Source organism: Streptopelia decaocto, assembly GCF_964273445.1.
Source record: "Streptopelia decaocto genome assembly, chromosome: 3".
NCBI classification, from domain to species: Eukaryota; Metazoa; Chordata; class Aves; order Columbiformes; family Columbidae; genus Streptopelia; species Streptopelia decaocto.
The window spans coordinates 35,083,900-35,103,798 of record NC_138656.1 but is presented as its reverse complement, the minus strand read 5'-3'; the positions used below and the strand labels follow the sequence as shown (position 1 = coordinate 35,103,798).

Genomic DNA, 19,899 nt, shown 5'->3' with positions numbered 1-19,899 from the left:
GATACAACTGGACGGGTGCTAAACTGTTGCGTTTGAATCTTAATCACAGCTCATGCTTTTAACTTCTTTCAAGTCTGAGCACATCCCAGACATTGCCTTTTGTCTCTAATAACTATATTCACAGTGTAGCTTTTCTGTATACAACTCTGTCAGATTTAGGAACATTACTCACTTGTGCACAAGACAGGATTTTCCTTTGTGTTCCTCAGCAGTCTCATTCATTTTTTTCAGTATTAGTCAGTTGTGCTTATGTCAGCTTCCCTTCTTGTTTACTCATCCATGCCAGGTTCCCCTCAGTCCTCCTTTGTCAGCTCTCACTTGCTTATCTGACTTTCACTCTTGATGTCATCTTCCCTAATTCCTTTCTTTCTCACATATTTCTGACTCTATTCCTTCCTTCCTCGATTTTGGTTGCCACTTAAGGAGTTAGTCTTCTTTCAGGACCAGTGTGTCTTCAGTCTCTGAAAGGAAGGTGGCTGCAGCTTTGTTTTGCTCCTGGAAACTAAACTCTTTCACATGAGGCTTAAAGCCATGCTGCTGATGACCTCCAGCAGCTCAATCCTATTGCATGGAATGGGAACAGTAGCTCTTTAAAGAGACAGAATACTTCTACCAGTGAAGTCAGGAGCTGGAAGAAATTGGAAATAGAGTATTTTTTAATGGACATCAAGACTTGTTAGTATGCTCTTTTGCGGGAAACTACTGAGACCATCCTAGAACTCTCACTGAAATTGTCATCTCCAGACTTTAAGCCTATTCACTCAGCCCACCAAACAGGAATGGAGGCACGCCTCTTGCATTCAACACATTACACTTGTTTGTGAACACCAAATAGTGCAATGTGTAGACTGCTGAGTAGTAGAGTGTGTTGTAGACAGAATTCCTGTGGTGGATGCTGGCATTCATAACAGGGGAAAACCAGGTATGACGCACTCCCTGCAGAGTCCTGTCTGGCATTGTGCACATTTTCCTCTGCTGTGTCTCACCGTTTTTCTACAGACTGAAGGTTGTGAAGATGTTTTATAGAAATTCCATGCTTTGTTCTGACATGGTTTTAGAGTAAAGTCAGTGGCCTTACTATAAATCACTGGTTTAAGCATGTGATTCTTCCTGAATTTTTTTGTCTATCCCTGTTACTGAAAAAAAAGTGATAGCTGATTTTGACTAGTTAACATCATTATAAGATGGGTTCACAAATAGCATTTTTAGAATGTACAAACTGTATGCAACTATTAAAGTATTCTTGTTGTGCCATTTACTAATTTTAAAGTTTTGAAATTATTAAAACATGTACACTGGTTCTTTTCAAGAAGATAATTTTACACCTCTTACTGGAGATGTGAAGGGAGCTTTTAAGGCTCTACTGTGTTGTGTAGTTTTTGTCATTGTGCTCCATATCTGTTTGAGAACCAGTATTTTTGCTACCCCACATTCTCACCCTGTGAAAGTTACTCAACTAAGGTATTTTATTATTGTAAATGGATATTTGTCCTGAAGTTATAATTTCAAAAGTACAGATAAAAGCTTCTGTTAGAGTAAGAATCTACACTGTATCAGATAGCAGCAGCATATAAAGCAGTATTCTTCCAGAGGCTCTTGATAGACCAAATAAACGGGAAGTATCACTGACAGTCTATGGAAAAAAACAGTGGCGAGCTCATAAACCTGAGTAGACAGGGAAAACAGATAAATCCCACCAGCCTGGGGCACTTGAATAGGATGCAGGATCTGTCAGGAATTTTTCCAGTGGTCCAGAGTGCTGCAAACATGGAGGTTGCCCTGAACAGTTTGAACAAGCAAAGAAGCAGGAAAAAAAAAAAAGGAACCTTAATGTGTAGTCTTACTTGGATTTTGCTGAGTAAGTACTATTTACAAAATTTTAATAATATGTGCACAGAAAGAGTTGAGCAACCTAAGAGACGTATTGACAAATCATCATTCTTGTCTGTAGCCACAGGCAGCAGTACCAGAACTGGGAGGATTCAAAGTCAAAACAGACTGTCTGCTTGAGGAATAAATTTCAATCAGCAGAAGATAAGTTAACCTATAGCACTGCCTATTCCAGAAATTGTTCCAGAAATGCTCCTTGTCAGTGGAGAGGCAAGGCTGAGAGTGGGGTGGAGCAAGCAGGGCAGGGGATTTAAGAGCCCACTGTGGTAGTTTCCAAGGGAAAACCTAGTGGGGGGTAGAGACATGTTTCATCTCCCACATGGCCAGTCTGAATGGAACAAGTTAGAAAATACTCTCCATTGGCACAAATTTTCTATCTTTCACACTTTTTTCAGTCATTTGCTTTGTTTGTCTTGAGACTAAACAGATTGCAAGTCCTCACAAAGCATGTACCATTCCGTATGATCTTGAAACTATCTTTAAAATATCTAGCCATTCTCAAACTAAATTCACTGTTTTACTACCTGTACAGAGAGCAATTTCTTTAATGTGCTTTTCTGTTTTTCAGGATATCATCAAAAGAGCACATGATGTGTTCAGAACCTTGGCATAGATGGTGAAATTCCTGAGACTGAGCCATTAAAATTAGAAATTCACTGTTGCTTAATACCTAGGGAAATCCTTGTCATTGGTACCAAAGAGTTAAAGTCTTGTCTTTTGAATCCAAAAACCTGATTTATTGCTGTTGGGATTGAGCCTTAGGAAATAAATGCAGTACTGTGATGTGGTGTGGAAGTCTGCACTTACGCTGTTTCAGGAGTAATTCCAAACCACAGACCTGAAAAAGACAATGCTACTACAGTCAAATCTGGCTGAAGTTGTTCTCAGCATAACACAGCATAAGTGATATGTTTGGCGCAACAGAGCGAATGTCAGTAATATGGCTGGACTCTATTCTAAGTGAAAATAGGAGCCATATCTTATGTGGTTTACCCTTTGCTAGTCAGTGAAAGCAGATTCCTTTAAACAAAACAGTATCATCTTCATGATATTTCCTTTTCTTCTATAGTTTCTTTCTTTTCCTTAAATAAATAAATAAATAAATAAAGAACTTCCTTGGAAAACTTAGTTTTGGATTTAGGTAGTCTCTCAAAATGAAAAGAAAACTCAAAGCAAAATACAACCCAAAAACCAGCTTAAGCAACAGCATGAAAAATTATTCTTTTTTAACTCTTAAAAGAGGCTACGACGTGTATACCTCTTACTGTCATCACAGAGTGTTAAGCTCTTAGAAACTTGCTAAATATCAGCTCACCAATGCCCATTAATATGGAAGAAAATGTAAATAATTTTGAACATCCAGGATAGATCTTCAGTTCAGATGTACAAGTAGAACTGAACAAATAACTTGACACTGCAGTAACACCTTTGTACTACTGTTAGAAAGCAGAAAATCCTAAAGGGAAAAAAACATTTAAACATTTTCCTAGCACAACCTGATTTGAGTTGATTTTTCCGATGTGTCTAAAATGACTTTGAATTGCGATTTTTGTTCCTTCGGTAGGTGTCTCTGAAAGTTATATACCTGCATGCAAGTTAAATAACGGACTGCATTACGCAGGATCAAAGAATCATGTTCATAGCTCACTATATCTCCCTATTTTTTGTTTTATTTTTGTTCCATGCAAGCTGAAGTGACTTTGCTTTTCTGTGTGTCTGTTATGTTTAAATAAAAAGCTTTTTTTGAGTCTCCTGTGTCTCCACTGAAAATTCTTCAGTAAGCCTAAATCTTTGCACTCCTTTCACATAGTCTTTTATGTGGAACATATGAGACTTCCCTTGCAAGGGAATATTACTCTAGTGCTCATTTTCTTTGACCTTTTTCCCTGTAAAATATATAATGGAGCGGACGCTGGGCCACCATTTCAATTTTATCTGCAGAGTGACATTGACAGCTAGCTGGAAAGACAATCATTATGTACTTGTGTTTTTTCTGCTTCCGACTAGAGATCAGATTCCACCTATGTCCGCATCAAATTACCCCCTTTAATTTAGTTTTCTTAAAAGAGAGAATATTTTCAAGTTTTGGAGTCACAAAGTTGTGGAATGAGACGAGATTTTCCAGGAAAGCTATAGAAACACCCAACTTAGGAGAAAGCTCAGGAAATTATTGATGTGTATTCAGGAGATGTAAAGACTACAGCAGGAAGAAAAGTTTCTTAAGTCTTCCCTATTAACCTTTGAATTGATTAAGCCAGCTACTGAGTAACTCTTATATTGTGTTTAATGTACCTTCAGATGTGATAAATTCCAGAGAGAGTCAGTCACTTGCAAACTGAGATTAAATGAGACACTTAAGACCTTTGCATTTAGAATATTGCATTTAGGTAAGTGCAATGTAATTGTTGCTATATTGAGTGCAGCATTCATTTCTAGATCAGTCTAGTATAGCCTAAACAATAGTCTGTTTAGCCAAGAGATTTTTAACATCTTTGCATACATTTTGCTTTATAAAGTGTGGACAGACAAAAAGGAAACTTGTAACAACTTCAGAGCTGCAGATGGGGAGAAAAAAAGGAACTGTCCACTGTGTGTGTACATATATTTAATTTTAAAACTCTCAGAATTAATATTTTATTTCAAATGCATTCAGTTATCCAAGACTGTGGAATTATATATTTGAAAGAATCTCAAACACTTTGAAATACACAAAAATGAAAAAAAAAAAGAGATAGCATCTTCTTGTTTTAGTAGTCAAATTCAACAGAAGATGCTCCATATTTACAATGATGTAATGTTACAACTTGACAGCCGAGTCTACCAGACAAGACTAGACAAAGCAAATTTTAAAAATGCCATTCTAATTAAACTAGTCCCTTGATGCAGATCACTGATGGTGTTTTGGCCTTGCTCTTGACTTTTTAACACCAAGAGGTATTTCTAATGGCTGTGGCTAAGAGCTTTAAGCCCAGCTCTGCTCGTGATCAGCTAACACCTGTTGTGGTGAAAAGCTATTTTGGTTCTACAGTCCCAGGATTAGTTTTATAGACCAAAATAAACCCTTGTCATACAGTTGAGTGAATAGCTTTAGACTTTGGAAAAAATATGCTGAATGTGTGGTCTAAACCTATTGAAATATATATGGCATATTATAGCAGTGCTGGAAAATGGCACTGTGCATGTGCTGATGCTTAAGCCAGTGCAGGAAAGTAAACCTCCTCTGTCAGTTTAATACTTTCAGGACTTCTGCCTGTCTTTCTGGTTTACCTGACAGTCAGACACAATTAGTTTAAAAAGAAGGTAGCATTTAATTCGTTATAATCTGAAGAATACTTTAAAAAATCGCAAATGATCATATGATTGACTCTGTAATATGCTATATTGGTGTGACAACTCATTAAAATCATTGGAAGACCTAATAAAGGAAAATAATGGAACTTCTGCTAATGCACATCATACAGGCTAAAGCATTGCATAATTTTTTTCCTTCCTTGTTAGATTGCAAAGGTCGTGGCTTAATAAATGCTCTGAAGGTGACATGTAGAATTTATATTAGATGCTGTTAGGCAAGAAAATATTTAATATTTAACCAAGTAATAACACATTTTCCCCATGCAACACTGAAAAAGAAATGCTACCACAGAACTTGGAATAGTGCCTGAAATATAATTCATTTTAAGTGTGTAATACAAGTTGTGATGTTTGCAAAGAAAATGTAAATTATCCTTTTCTTGATAGTTTTGCCCCAAGACTATTTGATTGATTCATCGTCTGTAAGTCCAAAGACTTTGCATATTGTTGAATTATAAAACAAAAACAAGCAAACAAAAACGTTATCAAAGCTATATAGAAAAATATGTCAGGTGCTAGCTAAAAGTACAGTCTATTTAATATGAAAAAAACCCAGAAATTTTGAAAACGTATGCATCTGTGTTGCTGCGTATACACTTTTAATTTACAAGCTAAATTGTTAATATTTCCATTTTCCAGTCCAAATCACCCTTAGAGTGACTTTAAGTGTGGAATAGACTTCAGTGTTTACTGAAAGTGTGAAATTAAACAGATGCGTCAAGCCATACACAGAATGGGTTTTGATAATTGTTAAAACATATCAACGTTTTTGATATTTGATGTCTGAGGATTGTACCACAGAATCCATGAGTATAACCTCACATGTACAAGCAGTGAAGCTAGTAGGGTTAAATTTTGCATATTGTGTTTAGTTGCCACGTTTTCCAATTCACTGGCCAAGGGGAATTTTATGTTATGGTTATGTTTGAATTTTGAACATAAAGTCAGGTTGTCATGCGTTGAGGTGATAGTCTCAGAGAAAGAGAAAATATTCTATATAATATATATAAATACATAGGAATGGGAGATGTTTCCATCTGAACTTCATATTATTCAATTTCAATAAATGGATGGTTTATGAAGAGACTGGAGAAGCTCTCCTGTTAGCATGAAAAAAACATAACCTTTCCAAAATGATAGTGTTCAGTCTTTGTCTGGGATGAATTAGGTGGGGATTTATAGATTCACATTTTACTTTAAGGGTTCATTTTTAACACAGTTATATAATCAAGCATATAGAGATTTGGATATATATCGTTATGTATAACAATACTAATGATATGTAATGATAACGAAGTTTGTGTATAATACCATGAGAAGAAATAAAAAGAGGAAAAATCTTGGGGTAGCATTGAACTGAGGACAATGGTGGATTGAAGTAAAAAACCTGTTTATTGTAATCAATATTCAATGTTCTGTAATTTTAAGTGCATTTTAAAGTTGATCGGCAATTTCATCTTTGAGAATACAGAACACGTGTACCATGATAATTATGAAATACAAACTTTTAATTTAATTATAGATAAAAGGAGATAGTTCCTTTGGGTGGTTGCTAAGCAACATTTTTTGCATTAGAATATTTATATTCACCAGAAGAACAGCATTCTGTGCTAAAACCAATCCTTTGACATATATATTTAAATAATCTTAAACATCAAATACTTCTTGTCCAGCTAAATATGTAGCTTACCTTTTCCCTACTTAGAAAACAGCAGTGTATTTTAGTCGTGTATTTATTATATTTTGAGGTTTTGTGTATGTGCATAGTTATTGTAGTTTCCTCTTAATTTCTGGTCACTGAAGGATTAATGAACTGTTGAGTGTTGTGATAAGAATAAAAACAGGACCAGAAGGAATTTAAGGTCTGTAGAAGCTCAGTATTAGGTGTTGGCTGGTGATGGTATATAATCACATCTTCTTTTGAGTCTTATTTATTTTTAAATCTTTGGGATGGTCATGTACAGCAGAATTGGTGTCTATGCTGGACTTGAATAGAGAAGCTACTTGCTCTCTTTCAGCAAACAGGAATTTTTTACACGTTCATACACTAAGCAGAAAAGCAAAAAATTGTCATATTAACTGGCTTGTTTTGTTGCCACGCTGTGGTTCTACTGCTTAATCGTAACTAGAAATCTTGTATTTTTCTTATCCTCTTGATATTTTTACTTTTCAGTACAACATTAAAAAGTGCTTGTATTGGAAACCACTTAGTTACAAACATGCTTTATTTTGCCTCACAGAGTTCTAACAGAATTCCTGTTTAAAGTTACAAAGCCCATTTCAACCAGAAGCTGCCAGTACTACTGGAAATCATCAGCGGTCGAGCTCAGTTAATAGCGGAGTTGGTATTCGAAGGACATTTCTCAGAACTTGTATTCTTTTTGCTTCTCTCTGGACCTTGGCTTGCCTTAATCTTTCGTAGGCAATTAGAAATAATTTTGTAAAGTTCATATAACTATTGTCCAGGGCAAAGTTTCCTCTGTGTACTTTTTTTCAGAATTGCAAGGAGTATCTTTTATCAATTAGTATTATTATGAAAATATGTAGATCAAATTTAAATAAACCTTTCCACAAGACTGTGGCATCTTTCAGGTTTCTCCATAAGTCAATTATTTTTAATTCTTATTTCATTTTACCTTTTTTTTGTCACCAGTTCAGTGCTAGGAGAAGGTTCCAAAAAATTTCACATTAAGCAAGTGTCATTTGAACATGATATTTTTAAAAAGAACTTCCTTTAGTTACTCAGAAATTTAAGGGCCAGGTTATTTGGATGAGACTGTGAAAAGCAAAATCATATTCTCCCTAATGTCATACTAATTTTATTCTCTTGTTTCTTAAGACTTAATTCATATAACTTTTTATGTCAAAGAATCTTTTGCTGTATGCCTGAAACAGATTAAGCATTTGTAAGGTAGCTCTTGGTGATAGTGTCCTTCACCAGAGATTAACAGATATGTTTGCATAGCAACGGCAAGAAGCAAGAATTTTGCCTGTTCATGCCTCAGTCATGTGCCTCCAATTAGGTTTGTTTGTTGTTTTTTTTTTAAGGTACTCACCTGACTACTGTGCACAATATAGGATGTTGAAAAGAAGCGACAGTATGTTCTTATCTTACAGATAAGCATAGAATGAGTTATAACATTGTCATTTTCATTATATTGAAGAAATAAGGTTTTCATGTTAATTGTCTGAGTGAATTCATGAAAATCACCATATAATGATATACTTGGTTATACGAAGCAATGAGAAATAGACATTAATTAATTCATGTAAGTAATTTGAAAATTATGTGTGGCATTTGGAAAAGCAAACAACAAAGCTGCTGAAATATGTTAACTGAAATTGGTAATGAAAATAAACTAGGAAGCTTTTTTTTTTTTTTTTTTTCTAAATCCCTCCCAGTGTTTTCTGTTTATTTGTAACTTAAAATATGTTAGCAAATACCTGAATGAATCTAAACTAAAGGTCTTTTCTTTGGAGGGCATAATAGAGGAACAGAGCAGCCTTCAGGGTGCTTCATGCCTGTGCCTTCAGGTCAGTCATTTCACCACATCCTGGCAATGTGGCCAATAAGCAAAATATTTCTGGTTCAGCGACAGACTGATGTGCAGGGTCTTGGGAATTCCATGACTGGTTGCAATTAAAAGTGTTTGGACTTTGAAAGTCTGCTTTCAAATGATAGCTCCATCACAGCAATTATAGTAGTTTGCTAGGCTACTGATAGCTTATCAGTGAGCAAGGTAAAAGAATCAAAGAATGGGCTTAAATAAAGCAGAAAATATTGAAATTATTTAGAACTGCAGTTAACAAGAATCATCTTTACCTGTTCCAGCTTGTCTAGCATGTCTAATAAGCCCGTGTAAGCCCTGCCTGAGTTTGATGTCAGAAAGAATTCCTGTAGGAACTCCTAATTTTTTAAATAGTAGGTGGAGTAATGCAGAAGAGTTGCTCTGAACAGCCTGTACCTTTTATAAGCATGACTGATACAGTCTTATTCATCTGCCTTCCAGAAGATGCTGTTTTGGTTTGAATCACCAGTTGGACACCTTCTAGTACTGTGTAATGCTCCTCTGCGTGTTCTAGCTTTCCCAAGCTTCTTTGGTTAACTCTTCTCTTTTCTCTTGAACATATGACATTCTTTATTTTAAGCTGCAGGCTGCTTTCTCTGTAGTTTCCTTAAAACCAAATATTGTAACTTCATAAATAATATGCAGATACATTTGTATGTGTGCTTACATAAGAAATACCAATGCTGTAAGCTTCCTCGAAGATTCTTGCTAGCTTGTTCCAAGTTCTGTGTGGATGTTGCAAATTGTGCTACCCTTCTTTCTCTGTTTCTCTAACAAAAAGTTGAGTGGTCAGACAATGCATCACACGCAGGTTAAGCTCTGAATAATGAGGAGGCTGAATCATTCAGTAATGGTACTTGAGAGTCAGCCTGGGTTTGGCAGAGCTCATGTGGCTGGGTTTGATCTGGGCATCATTAGTAACATGCACCTTTCTCACAGTTCAGGTGTTACCTGCCATTTTGTTTTTCCATAATAATGGGGATGTTATAAAGGTATTGTACAATAACAGGTTACTTTGCTGTTAAGATTTTGAGGATCATGTTGTTTCCTTCCAATGTCATGTAAGGATTATACATTGAATGAAATATTCTGTTTTGTGTAATAGTTTGGTAATCTGCTTTTACACTTTGATATGATGGGAGAGGATGATATAAAATGTTCTTGTTTGTAGGAAAAAATGTGGGAAACAATTGGAGAAATAAGTTTTCCTATGTGAAAACATTCCGTTCAGTGCAGAAAATATTTCCTTTCTTTTAACCCCATCTAATTTTTGTATTTTCTTTATTTTATTGTTCTTTCCCTGAAGTAAGAACAAAGATGACTTCTAAGATTCTCAACAGTGTTTTTGTTTTAGAAGTATTTTGTTAATTTTCTTAGCTGCCTTTGGTACAGTACAATAAACTTTAAGATATGTTGACAAAACCAGCATAATCTTTATTTAGTTTTTCTTTTTTTTTTTTTTTTCTAGATGTTTTATTTTAACCTATAGTCTCATTAATAGAGTATAGATTTGGCTTCAGGTGAAGATACAAAGCTTTGAGACTTACAAGAAAGTATTTATTATCTGGAACATGTGGAAATTTTGGGTAGACGACTAAACGTTGCTTAATAGTTATGGGTACATGTTCTGAAATGACTCTTTATGGCTCTTGAGTGTAAACATTTGTGCCCTTTATACATGTATTATTTTGTATCTGTGGTGCTGTAAACATTACAATTAGGCATTGAAAAGGTAAGCATTTGAGTTCTGGCACAGAACTAAGCTCAGTACAAGTATAAAATTACAAGAGTTTCTTAACTGAAAGCAAGCCTGCTTCTCATTTTCCTGAGCAACTGCAGTGCTTTTTTACATCAAAAGAACTGTTAGAGATTTTGTTTTTTCTGTAATTGTACAGCAGGAATACCCTCCATGTTGCTTTATGAATACCTTTTAAAAGCAGGATTGTTATTCATGATAAGGCTGTCATTGCTCCTGCAGAGGAGCAAAACAAAACTATCTCTGCCTCTCTTCCACCTGCTTCTCTGTGCTTCTGCTTCCTCCCCATGCGAGAGTATACACACCTCATACATGATGGTATGCACACCTGATACAGCGTAATTCTTCTCCCAGGTAGCAAGTGATAGGACAAGAGGCAATGGCCTCAAGTTGCGCCAGGGGAGGTTCAGATTGGGTATGAGGAAAAAAATTCATCACAAAAAGGGTTGTCAGGCATCGGAACAGGCTGCCCAGGGAAGTGGTGGAGTCATCATCCCTCAGGGTGTTCAAAAGGTGTTTAGACGGGGTTCTTATGGACATGGTTTAGTGCCAGAGTTAGGTTAGGTTATGGCTGGACTTGATGATCCTGAGCGCCTCTTCCAATTGAAATGATTCTATGATTCTACAATTGCTTCTATAACAGCTGAGAGGGTGGTGCAGGGGGTACACACAGAGGCAGAGGAGAGGCTTTCCTGGGATGCCAGTTCTCTTGCAGAGCTGGCTGGTGTGAACGCAGAGGCTTTGTGCTGTGCCCTACTCGTGCCAGGGGCCAAGGGGAGCCAGAGTGAGGGAATAAGTACTCTGCTGCTAGACAAGGCCTGTCATTTGGTGTGAAAATAGCTTTAGGAGCATTATTAGTCATTTTCTTTATTCTTTTGAGAGATGTTGTGTTCGTTTGAAAAATAAATCCTAGTATCAAACACCACGTAGCGGAGCAAAAAATCCCTTTAAGTAAAAAGTAAAATGACAGAATACCATAGTGGAGAAAAGGTAACCTTTCTCACAAAACAAGATTTTAAGCTAAAGTAAACATTGCTCATGTGTTTGCCCCAAAAATCCCTTAAAGGCTTTTTTAGCAAACACCTGGAATGGCCACCAACAAATAAATTCAGAAAATAGGGTTCTCTGTTAGGAATGCTGTGCTTGTGTCCTGCAGTGGAGGCTTTGTCTTAAAACCAAACAAAAATAGGTAGTAGACTGAACTTCCCATCATGAGACAGGAGAGAGATGAGTTCTCAGAACCAGGATTTGGACCAGTTAACCATTTTACTGATAATAATTTGTAAAAGGACACTTCAAGTATACAGAGTTTAGCATATTGCAATTGTGTTCCCCTAATAATTCCATGTCCTCAGCATGTAAGGGATGGTATAGAAGCCTTTGGGTGGTACTTAATGTAATACTGAGTAGATGTCATGAAAGAATCAGTATGGAGATTGTTGGTCACAAGAGGAAGGGTCAGCTGATGTTGAAATGTTTGGTGGCGGTACATGTGTTCATACTGCTTTCATTTGTGCTTTCATTTGCTATCGCCTCTCTTCCCATTGTAATTTTGCTTGGAGCAAATTTGTTTTAGCTTGTTTCTTTCTGCTTCCTTTCTTGTGAAAACACTAGGGAAAAGAAAAACATTACAATATGACAGAAATTTGTCAGGCATTTCACACAAGCCACAAGCAAAGTATACTTTTTAATGCTTTGAGAGATCTGTGAGAGGAAAGAATAAAACCACTGGGGCTTATTCTTCAGTTTACGAATATCTATAGAAAAATTTATTTTCTCAGAGAAGCGGGTTCATATTTGTAGTGTCAATAAAATTAGCAAGGAATTTTTCTTGCTGTCTCCCTTTTCGAAGTGAATTTCTAAAAGAAAAATGTTATACTGTGTCTGAAACTGTAATGGAAGGAATCCAGGCAGTCTGTACATTGTTAAGAGATATCAAAGTTGTATTTGCTATATATCTCCTATTGGGCTTTCCTAAAAATCAGTAGTTGGAGACTGGCACCAAGATCCTGGCATCAGGGCAGGGTGTTCCAGGTGATAACCCCCCATGTCTTTAGGAAAGCTTTTGACCTAGCTTATTTCTCATTCCCTATACATCTAATACCCATCAAAAATTCTTCCTGTTATTCTCAAATCATGGCAAACCCTGAATTAATATTCTTCACATTCTTAGTCATTTTGGCCTATTTAATGTGCAGGTGCTGTTAATGCAGTCATTGGAGCACCTCGCATATGAGGAGAGGCCAGGAGAGCACTGTTTTTGTTCGGTGTTAAGTAGGTTCCGTGCTGGTGTCTACAGGCATCCAGCATGCAGGTGTGGAGAAGGCTGAGACAGACTGCTCAGTATCCAATTCTTTGTTTTCCTTTCACTCCGAGTAGCCACTTCAATTTGTGTGAGTCGGTGTATGCACCGTATGGGTACATGTACACACAGAGCTGCAGGAGCTGAGAAGGAGAAAATAGTTTTGATGGCCACCTTTTATATTGAAAATAGATTAAGGTAATCTGTACAGCCTCCAATTCACCAAATATGTACTACTACCATGTATCTGCCTTTCAGAATAGAAAACAGCATTCATGCTTGAGAACACTGTTAAAAACTTTACTGTCTTCGGTGTCTTTTAAAATGAAATAATGAAAAAATGTTATTTTTCTCTGCAGTGCTTGCTGTCTCAGCCGAAGTTCTGGGCTATTCAGACATCAGCCTTGCTCCTTCGGACCAAGCTTGAGAAAGGAAGCACTCGCAGGATGGAACGGGCAATGAAGCAGACTCAGGTAAGACTTCTGAGCTGCCTTGTTATAAATCGGGGCTCTCTGTATATCAAGTAGCAACATTCAGGAGTTAGAAGCTTCTGCAGTTCCTCTCTGTGAACTGTACAGTGAGATAATTTTCTAATTATGTCTCTAAATTAGATGCATAAACCACAAATCCTTTTTTGTCCGCCAGTCTTGAGATAAGCTCTTACATGTACAAGTAATAAATGGTCACTTTCTTTCAAAAACATGAACAGATTTGGAAGATTGAAATTAAAATCTGTTTTCTTACCTGTAGTTTCTGACTTCTGATCTGAGGAGTTTTTTATGTAGAAGTTCATTAATATAAAGCTGTTACTGGTATCGTATTTTTAATAGTTTTTACTCAAGTAAATCAGCTGTGGAAAACACTGAAAGTTGTAAATAGTCTTTGGTATTGTGAGAACAAGAAAATGTATTTGTGAATAAAGCAGCACATTTTGATGTGATACTTCAAGGTTAGTATTTATATCACAAGTTTGAGGCAGTGATTAGATAGTCTTGCTTCAAAGAGATCTGTTTTCAGATATAAAAAAGAAATTTTAAAATTTTGAAACGTGTCCACTAATAGGATTTATTTTAAAAATAAATTTCTCAAAGGAAAAGTCTGTAGCCTATATAGAGACTTTTTTCTTCCCTTCAGTTTACGGAGTTTTGTTAGCCATTTGTCATCTTTATGCTGTTAAGTCTTGTTGTCACACATGAACAGCAGGCATTTCTATGTCCATCAGAAAACAGTCCTGCTGACTAAACCAGCCAGGAATGTATAAAATTTATTATTATGGTGCTGTGTAATGAAATCCTGAAAAGCTGATATTTCATATAAAATCATTATTGATGCATGAATCTTTGAAAGAGTGCAGACTGGATGTGCTGCTGCATTTTTCTTCTGCTGAGGAGGACACAGGGTTGCTGGAGTGGAATTTACTGGGGTCAGTAGGAGAGTGTCAAGGAAGCCAGGATTCCAAGTCTGGGAGATGTAGCGTCTGACAGCATTTGAGAAGCGATCTCAGGATCCTTGATGCCCTAAGCTATAAAACAGTTGGAGTACCTCCAACATTTTTGTCTCACTTGATTAAACCTGAGTACTGGAAATCGTTACATTATACGGTTTGACAGTCTCACGGCAGAAATCTTAATGAAAGAGTTATCATTGCAAGTACATTTATCTGACTTCATTGTGTGCTGCAACTGCAGTAATGCAAAGGATTTGATTAGCAATCACTGTGACATTTTGAGAGATGACCTCACAGTAGAGACGGAATCTGTGGTTTTAAATATTGTCTTTAATCTCAGTATGTTTATGGCTTTTTTCATTAAGTTTGAACATAATGACATGTTTGTGTTGATTTGATACAGTATGGAGCTCCATTTCCAAAAATAGATAAAAGTTGTTTAAGCATTGATATGTGCTAAATTAATCAAATAACTTGAATAGCTTTCCATTTAAGGTTTTCATTCCGGAGTTCTATCAGATCAGAATTTTTTAAAATATCATGGTTTCTAACAGTTCTAAGAAGGAATCAGGAAATATATGGTGAATGATGTTATTTTCATACATAGGGGATTTCGATGTATCGTCATGAAGATGTCAAAGAGCTAGTGAGTTCTGCAGCTATTTATCAGTAGAAAATGGATTTCAAAACCATAGAATTTTCATATAAGTTGTTTTTATGGGGCTTGTTTGGTTTTGTTTGTTTTATAATTTCACGTTACTAGTTCAGATTGCTGCAGAAAGCTTAGATATTGAAGATTAAGGGAGGAGGTGGGTGTAAATATGATTAGATTCTCCTTGTTGTTTGTAATATTAATTTTTTTAGTAATTATAAAAATTCTTGTGAGACAGCTTGAATAAGAAGTAGCAAACTAAATCCTCTAAGTTACTTTAAAATATTTAGAGTTGTCTGGAGAGTGCATGAGCCATTATAGGCTCTGACTTATCAATGCTGGGACTCTCCTGTCCCTCTCCTGTCCTCTTCTACTGTAACTTTCCTTCCTTTGCCCATTTCCACCCTTACCTGATTCTGTGCTGGGTCCGCAAATCCTTCTACCCAGCTGATATGCATCTTTTTAGATTAATATCACTTGGCAGGCATATGCTGCTCTACAGCCCTAAAGCAAGCCAGGCTGCATTGTTGGTTCGTCAAAGAAAGCATTTTTCACCTACATTTTTGTGGGTCTGGCTATGTTTGTTTAACTTACTTTAATTGTTTGAAAATAATTGAAGCTATTTTTGAAATGAGAATATATTGTTTGAATCTTAGCTGCCACGCTCCAGGTATTAAATATATCTCTACATTAAACAGTTTTTATGAAATTATTTTGTAAGTATTTTTTTTTCTACTTTTCTGCTTAATTTAGAAGTCTGAACTACAGATAATGTAATCTTTGGAACAGGTTTTAAAATGATCATTCTGGGTACTCTTCAGCTAGAAGCTAAGGTAAGGAGGAGGGATTTTTTCCTTAAGCTTTTTCTGGATGCTACTTGCTCTCTCTGTCCGGCTTTTGCCTAAATGAGGTTTGGATCCTTAAAAACAAGGGTAAAGATTTCTAAAGCCAGTACTTTTAAAAATCGTTTTTCTAAGAAAAGGAAACAGTATTTGAGAGCTAAAATGGTTATATTATGTTCCACTAGAATATTTAATCATGACCGCTATAACATACAATGAAGTCTGGATCAAGGTGCTGCCAACCAAAACGTGTCTCTGGATACAGAATAATTTTTTTTTAAGCTTAGTTGTTTGGGTTTTTTTTTCCCATATGGATGTAGGTGAGGTAGGATGAGAAATGCTAGAGTGGAAAGAACGAAAAGAGGGGGAGGGAGAAAACAGGAAGAAAAAGGGGTAGTTTTTGATAAGTAGCTCTCCCCATAACCAGAAACCTGCTGTTTCTACATTGGTGTTGGGATTCTCAACTAACTTGTATTGTAAGAAAGCAATTCAGAAACTATTAATAGGGGAAAATTGGTTGCAATAAGCTGTTAAACCACAAATTATTGCCAAAAGTGCAGCCAGAGCTCAAGAATAGGATGGAGAAGAAAAGAGGAATTTTGAGTGGTCTAGGAGCTATGAATAAAGGGAAAAGGGAGGAATGATTAAAAAAAAAATAAAGCAGATAAAGGATAGCATCCCACTGCAGTTTCTCGATAGATGAAACAAGTGTACTTTTCCATTTCAATGGATTTAAAAACATTTTTAAGAATGAAGCAAAATGAATTGAAATTCTGTGCTTTGTATGAAGGATGGTGGGGTAGAGTGAAGTTACTGCTGGACGATGCCAGCAGCCAAAGAGGTGAAGCCGCCACGTGCCGCGTACCCAGTAGCCTGCTCAGGCTTGTCCCACAGTGACTCGTTACAGCCGTTCCTGCGGCTTCGTCTGGGGGGCTACACTGTGCTCCCAGCTTTTGTCAGCTTGTTACTTGCCCCTTTTCTGCCTGTATTTTCTGCTGCTCACTGCACCTGGTGATAACATGCCTGTAAGCTAATCACTCGGTTTTCCTCACAGGCAGTACAACATATGCAATATTTCATACGGTTCTCTCTTGCTTGCTTTTCTTGGCAACAAAAGAATTTGCCTATTAGGGGGAGAGAAATGTGTCTTGAAAGGGTGGTTTTAATAAGACTTCAGGAGAGCTGGGAGCAGACTAGCAGTATTATAGGCTAATCGTTATGTCTATGATTGAAAGGTCACATGAGATCTTGTTTTATATCCTTAGTCATACACAGATGTATGTCCTTGGGAATTCTGTGTCAACTGCCCTGTAATTTTCACTTAAATAATACTTCGGAGTGTAATTTTCTTCAGCAATTAATGTTTTTCTGTGTGTATGAAAAGGAAAAAAAAATTTGTTTAAATTGTTCTTTCTAGAAACATGCTAGTTGGTGTTCAATTCTTTCAAATCTGAAGAGTTTATGTACACCTATAGAAAGAAAAGATCTAACAGAATTGGCATCTTGAGCTCTATGAGTCTAAATGCAACTTTGCTGTTATATTTTCACATTGATGGTCTTTAAATAGTTATGCAAGAAAGTTATGTCATTTATCGTAGAAACGTATGCTTTCTACTTTTGAAACTAAACTTTCACCTCCTTGCCAACATGCTCCCTGTGCTTTGCTTTATTTGGCAGTTGTTCTACATTGAACAAATTCAGCATTTAAGGGAAGAGTTCAAAAAGGAGAGAGGAGCAGTCGTACTCCCTCAAGACTGATCTAGAGGGGTTTGAGGCTAACAGATTTTTCCTGCTTCTTTTGCTTCTCAAATCTTACATCTTTCTCTTCAGGCATCTCAAGACCATGGTTGGAGCAGTATAGAGAGACTTTAAGTATGACCAAGGGAATGACAGCACTTGTTTGTTCAGCTAAACTGTTAGGTCACTCTACTACGAATTCCTATTGCTATTCTTTAACCTCGTCTTTTACTCTGGGAGTACAGTGAAGAGGATTTTAATAGGTGCTTTTAGTTGTATATGGAATGGGAGAGGGGAGGAAGGAAGAGAAAAATAATCACTAATACATTTGTTTCACGTGAAGCTGAAAGTTTTAACAGAAAGTATCTGGGATCTGTGAGATGCTCTGGTGAAATGAGAGAGATCCAACTCACCTCCTTCAGGAGGGTAATAATTGGAAGACATACTTTCTGTATCCTGTAGAGATCCTGCATTGATATCTCAGTAGTTCTCAACTATTACAAATTGTATTTATTACTAGAACACATCTTCCAAAAAGTGTTTAAAAAGAGAAAAGCCAGGTGCTTATAAAATTTTTCCTTAATGAATTCTATGCAAGATCACAAGGTCTCCAGAACCCTAGAAATAAACGTGATTACTACAGAAAGCAATCACCTCGTGGTGAAACTTACAGTTTCAGTCTCAAGACAGACATTTCCAGAATGTATTTCATTTTGCTTGAGCGGATGACAGATTTGACAGAGGATGTTACATGACGCAAGTGATTCTGAGGATACGCTGAACTCATTACCATGCTTCAAAATAATTAACATGGTGGTGCTTGGCTCCCTCTGGGTTTTTTTAATACTATGTAATTATGGGTTTTGTTAGAGGGAAAATAAATCAGAGGTCCAGTCTGCCAAGAGTTATTCAGGAATAACTGAAGTCTTTTTGTACCACTGGCAAAAAAAGTGAATATTGAATAGTATAATTTTCCAGGTACTGATTTCTGCCTAGAAATTTTCTATTGTTGTATTTGCCAGTTTGGATCAGCACTATTAGCTTGTGTGGGGAAAAGAATGAAACCATTCTTTCTATGCTGAAGTTTCTCCATGCTTTCTTAGCTAGTACTTTTAAAGTAGAAACTTTTTTGCTCATTTCAGAATTATGTTCGATACCTGAGCTGTTCCACTTCTAGTGTCAATGCAGTTTGTAAAGGCAACCACAAGTGCTAATCCTCCCATTGTTTCCAAATGTTTCTCATTGAATCATAGCTCTGAAGGCATTTACATTTCTCCCTTTAAAGTCTCTTCACTGAGTGTCCTGACAATTTGAATGACAGTCTTCAGAGTCATATGTCAGAGAGGAGATTCCTTAAGCCATATTTGAACAGTAATATTGCAGTGTTTTTACAGCCAAAGTGATTACAGTGAGTTGCAAAGAAAAATATTAATATCAACAGATTCCAGGACACAACATTCCCATCTTTCTGCCTAAGCTTTGCATGGGAAGGCATAAGCATTATAAGAGATGAAGACATGGAAGACACACTATTCCCACCTATTGCTAAATTGAATAGATGAAACTTTACAGATGAAGCTTTACAGCTGTTGCTAAATTTGACTAGATGAATCTTTGCAGCTGTATGTCATAAATATCACTGCTCATCTGGAGATAGGTATCCTGAGGTGAGCTAACAAACCATGTTTTGAAATAAGCCAGTACTGATAGACAGATTTTCTTGAATCTCATTGTCCAATGCATATGTCAGGTACTACAAATCAGACTCTCCCTTATCTGTTAAGGCAGTTATCTGTTCCTCCTATATTGCAATTAAACTCTAACTTAACAGTGATAGCTTTTTTTTTTTTTTCTTTCCATCCTTGACCTTACTTCCCCCTTCAGTGGAAAACAGAACACAAAGCTGATGCAAGAAGTCTTTGGATCTGTTTTTCAGCCTTGACTGCAGTTGTACCTTCCCCCAGAGCAAGCTGACTTGGGAACTATAAAAGCAGTGTAACCACAACAGCTTGGAACTTAATGCAGGCTTACTGGTTTGAAATGTATGCAGCTCCTCTGTAGGCTTTGCACCCCATGCAAAGTGTTTTATAGCTGCTGTTCGCCAATGTCAGTATCAAAGCAAGGTAACTAGCTACAAACAGGGAACTTTCATCTGTATAGGTTGCAGTTGAAATTCTTTGTCCTCCTTGGGTGAGTCTCCACACATAGGACAAGGGGTAATGGTTTTGAAACTAAAAGACAGGAGATTCAGGCTAGATGTGAGGAAGAAATTTTTTTATGGTGAGGGTGGTAAAACACTGGATAACATTGTCCAGAGTGGTGGTAGATGCCCCATTCCTGGAGACGTTCAAGG

The 19,899-nt window shown here is 36.6% G+C and overlaps 1 protein-coding gene across 1 annotated transcript in view; it reads left to right on the top strand.

Moving 5' to 3' along the window:
- TTC27 (tetratricopeptide repeat domain 27) overlaps positions 1 to 19,899 on the top strand; it is a 125,116-nt gene that overhangs the window by 51,610 nt on the left and 53,607 nt on the right. Inside the window, exon 10 of the mRNA XM_082049408.1 lies at positions 13,228 to 13,341. Within this exon, the coding sequence (XP_081905534.1) occupies positions 13,228 to 13,341 (114 nt within the window). The remainder of the gene's footprint in view (positions 1 to 13,227; positions 13,342 to 19,899) is intronic.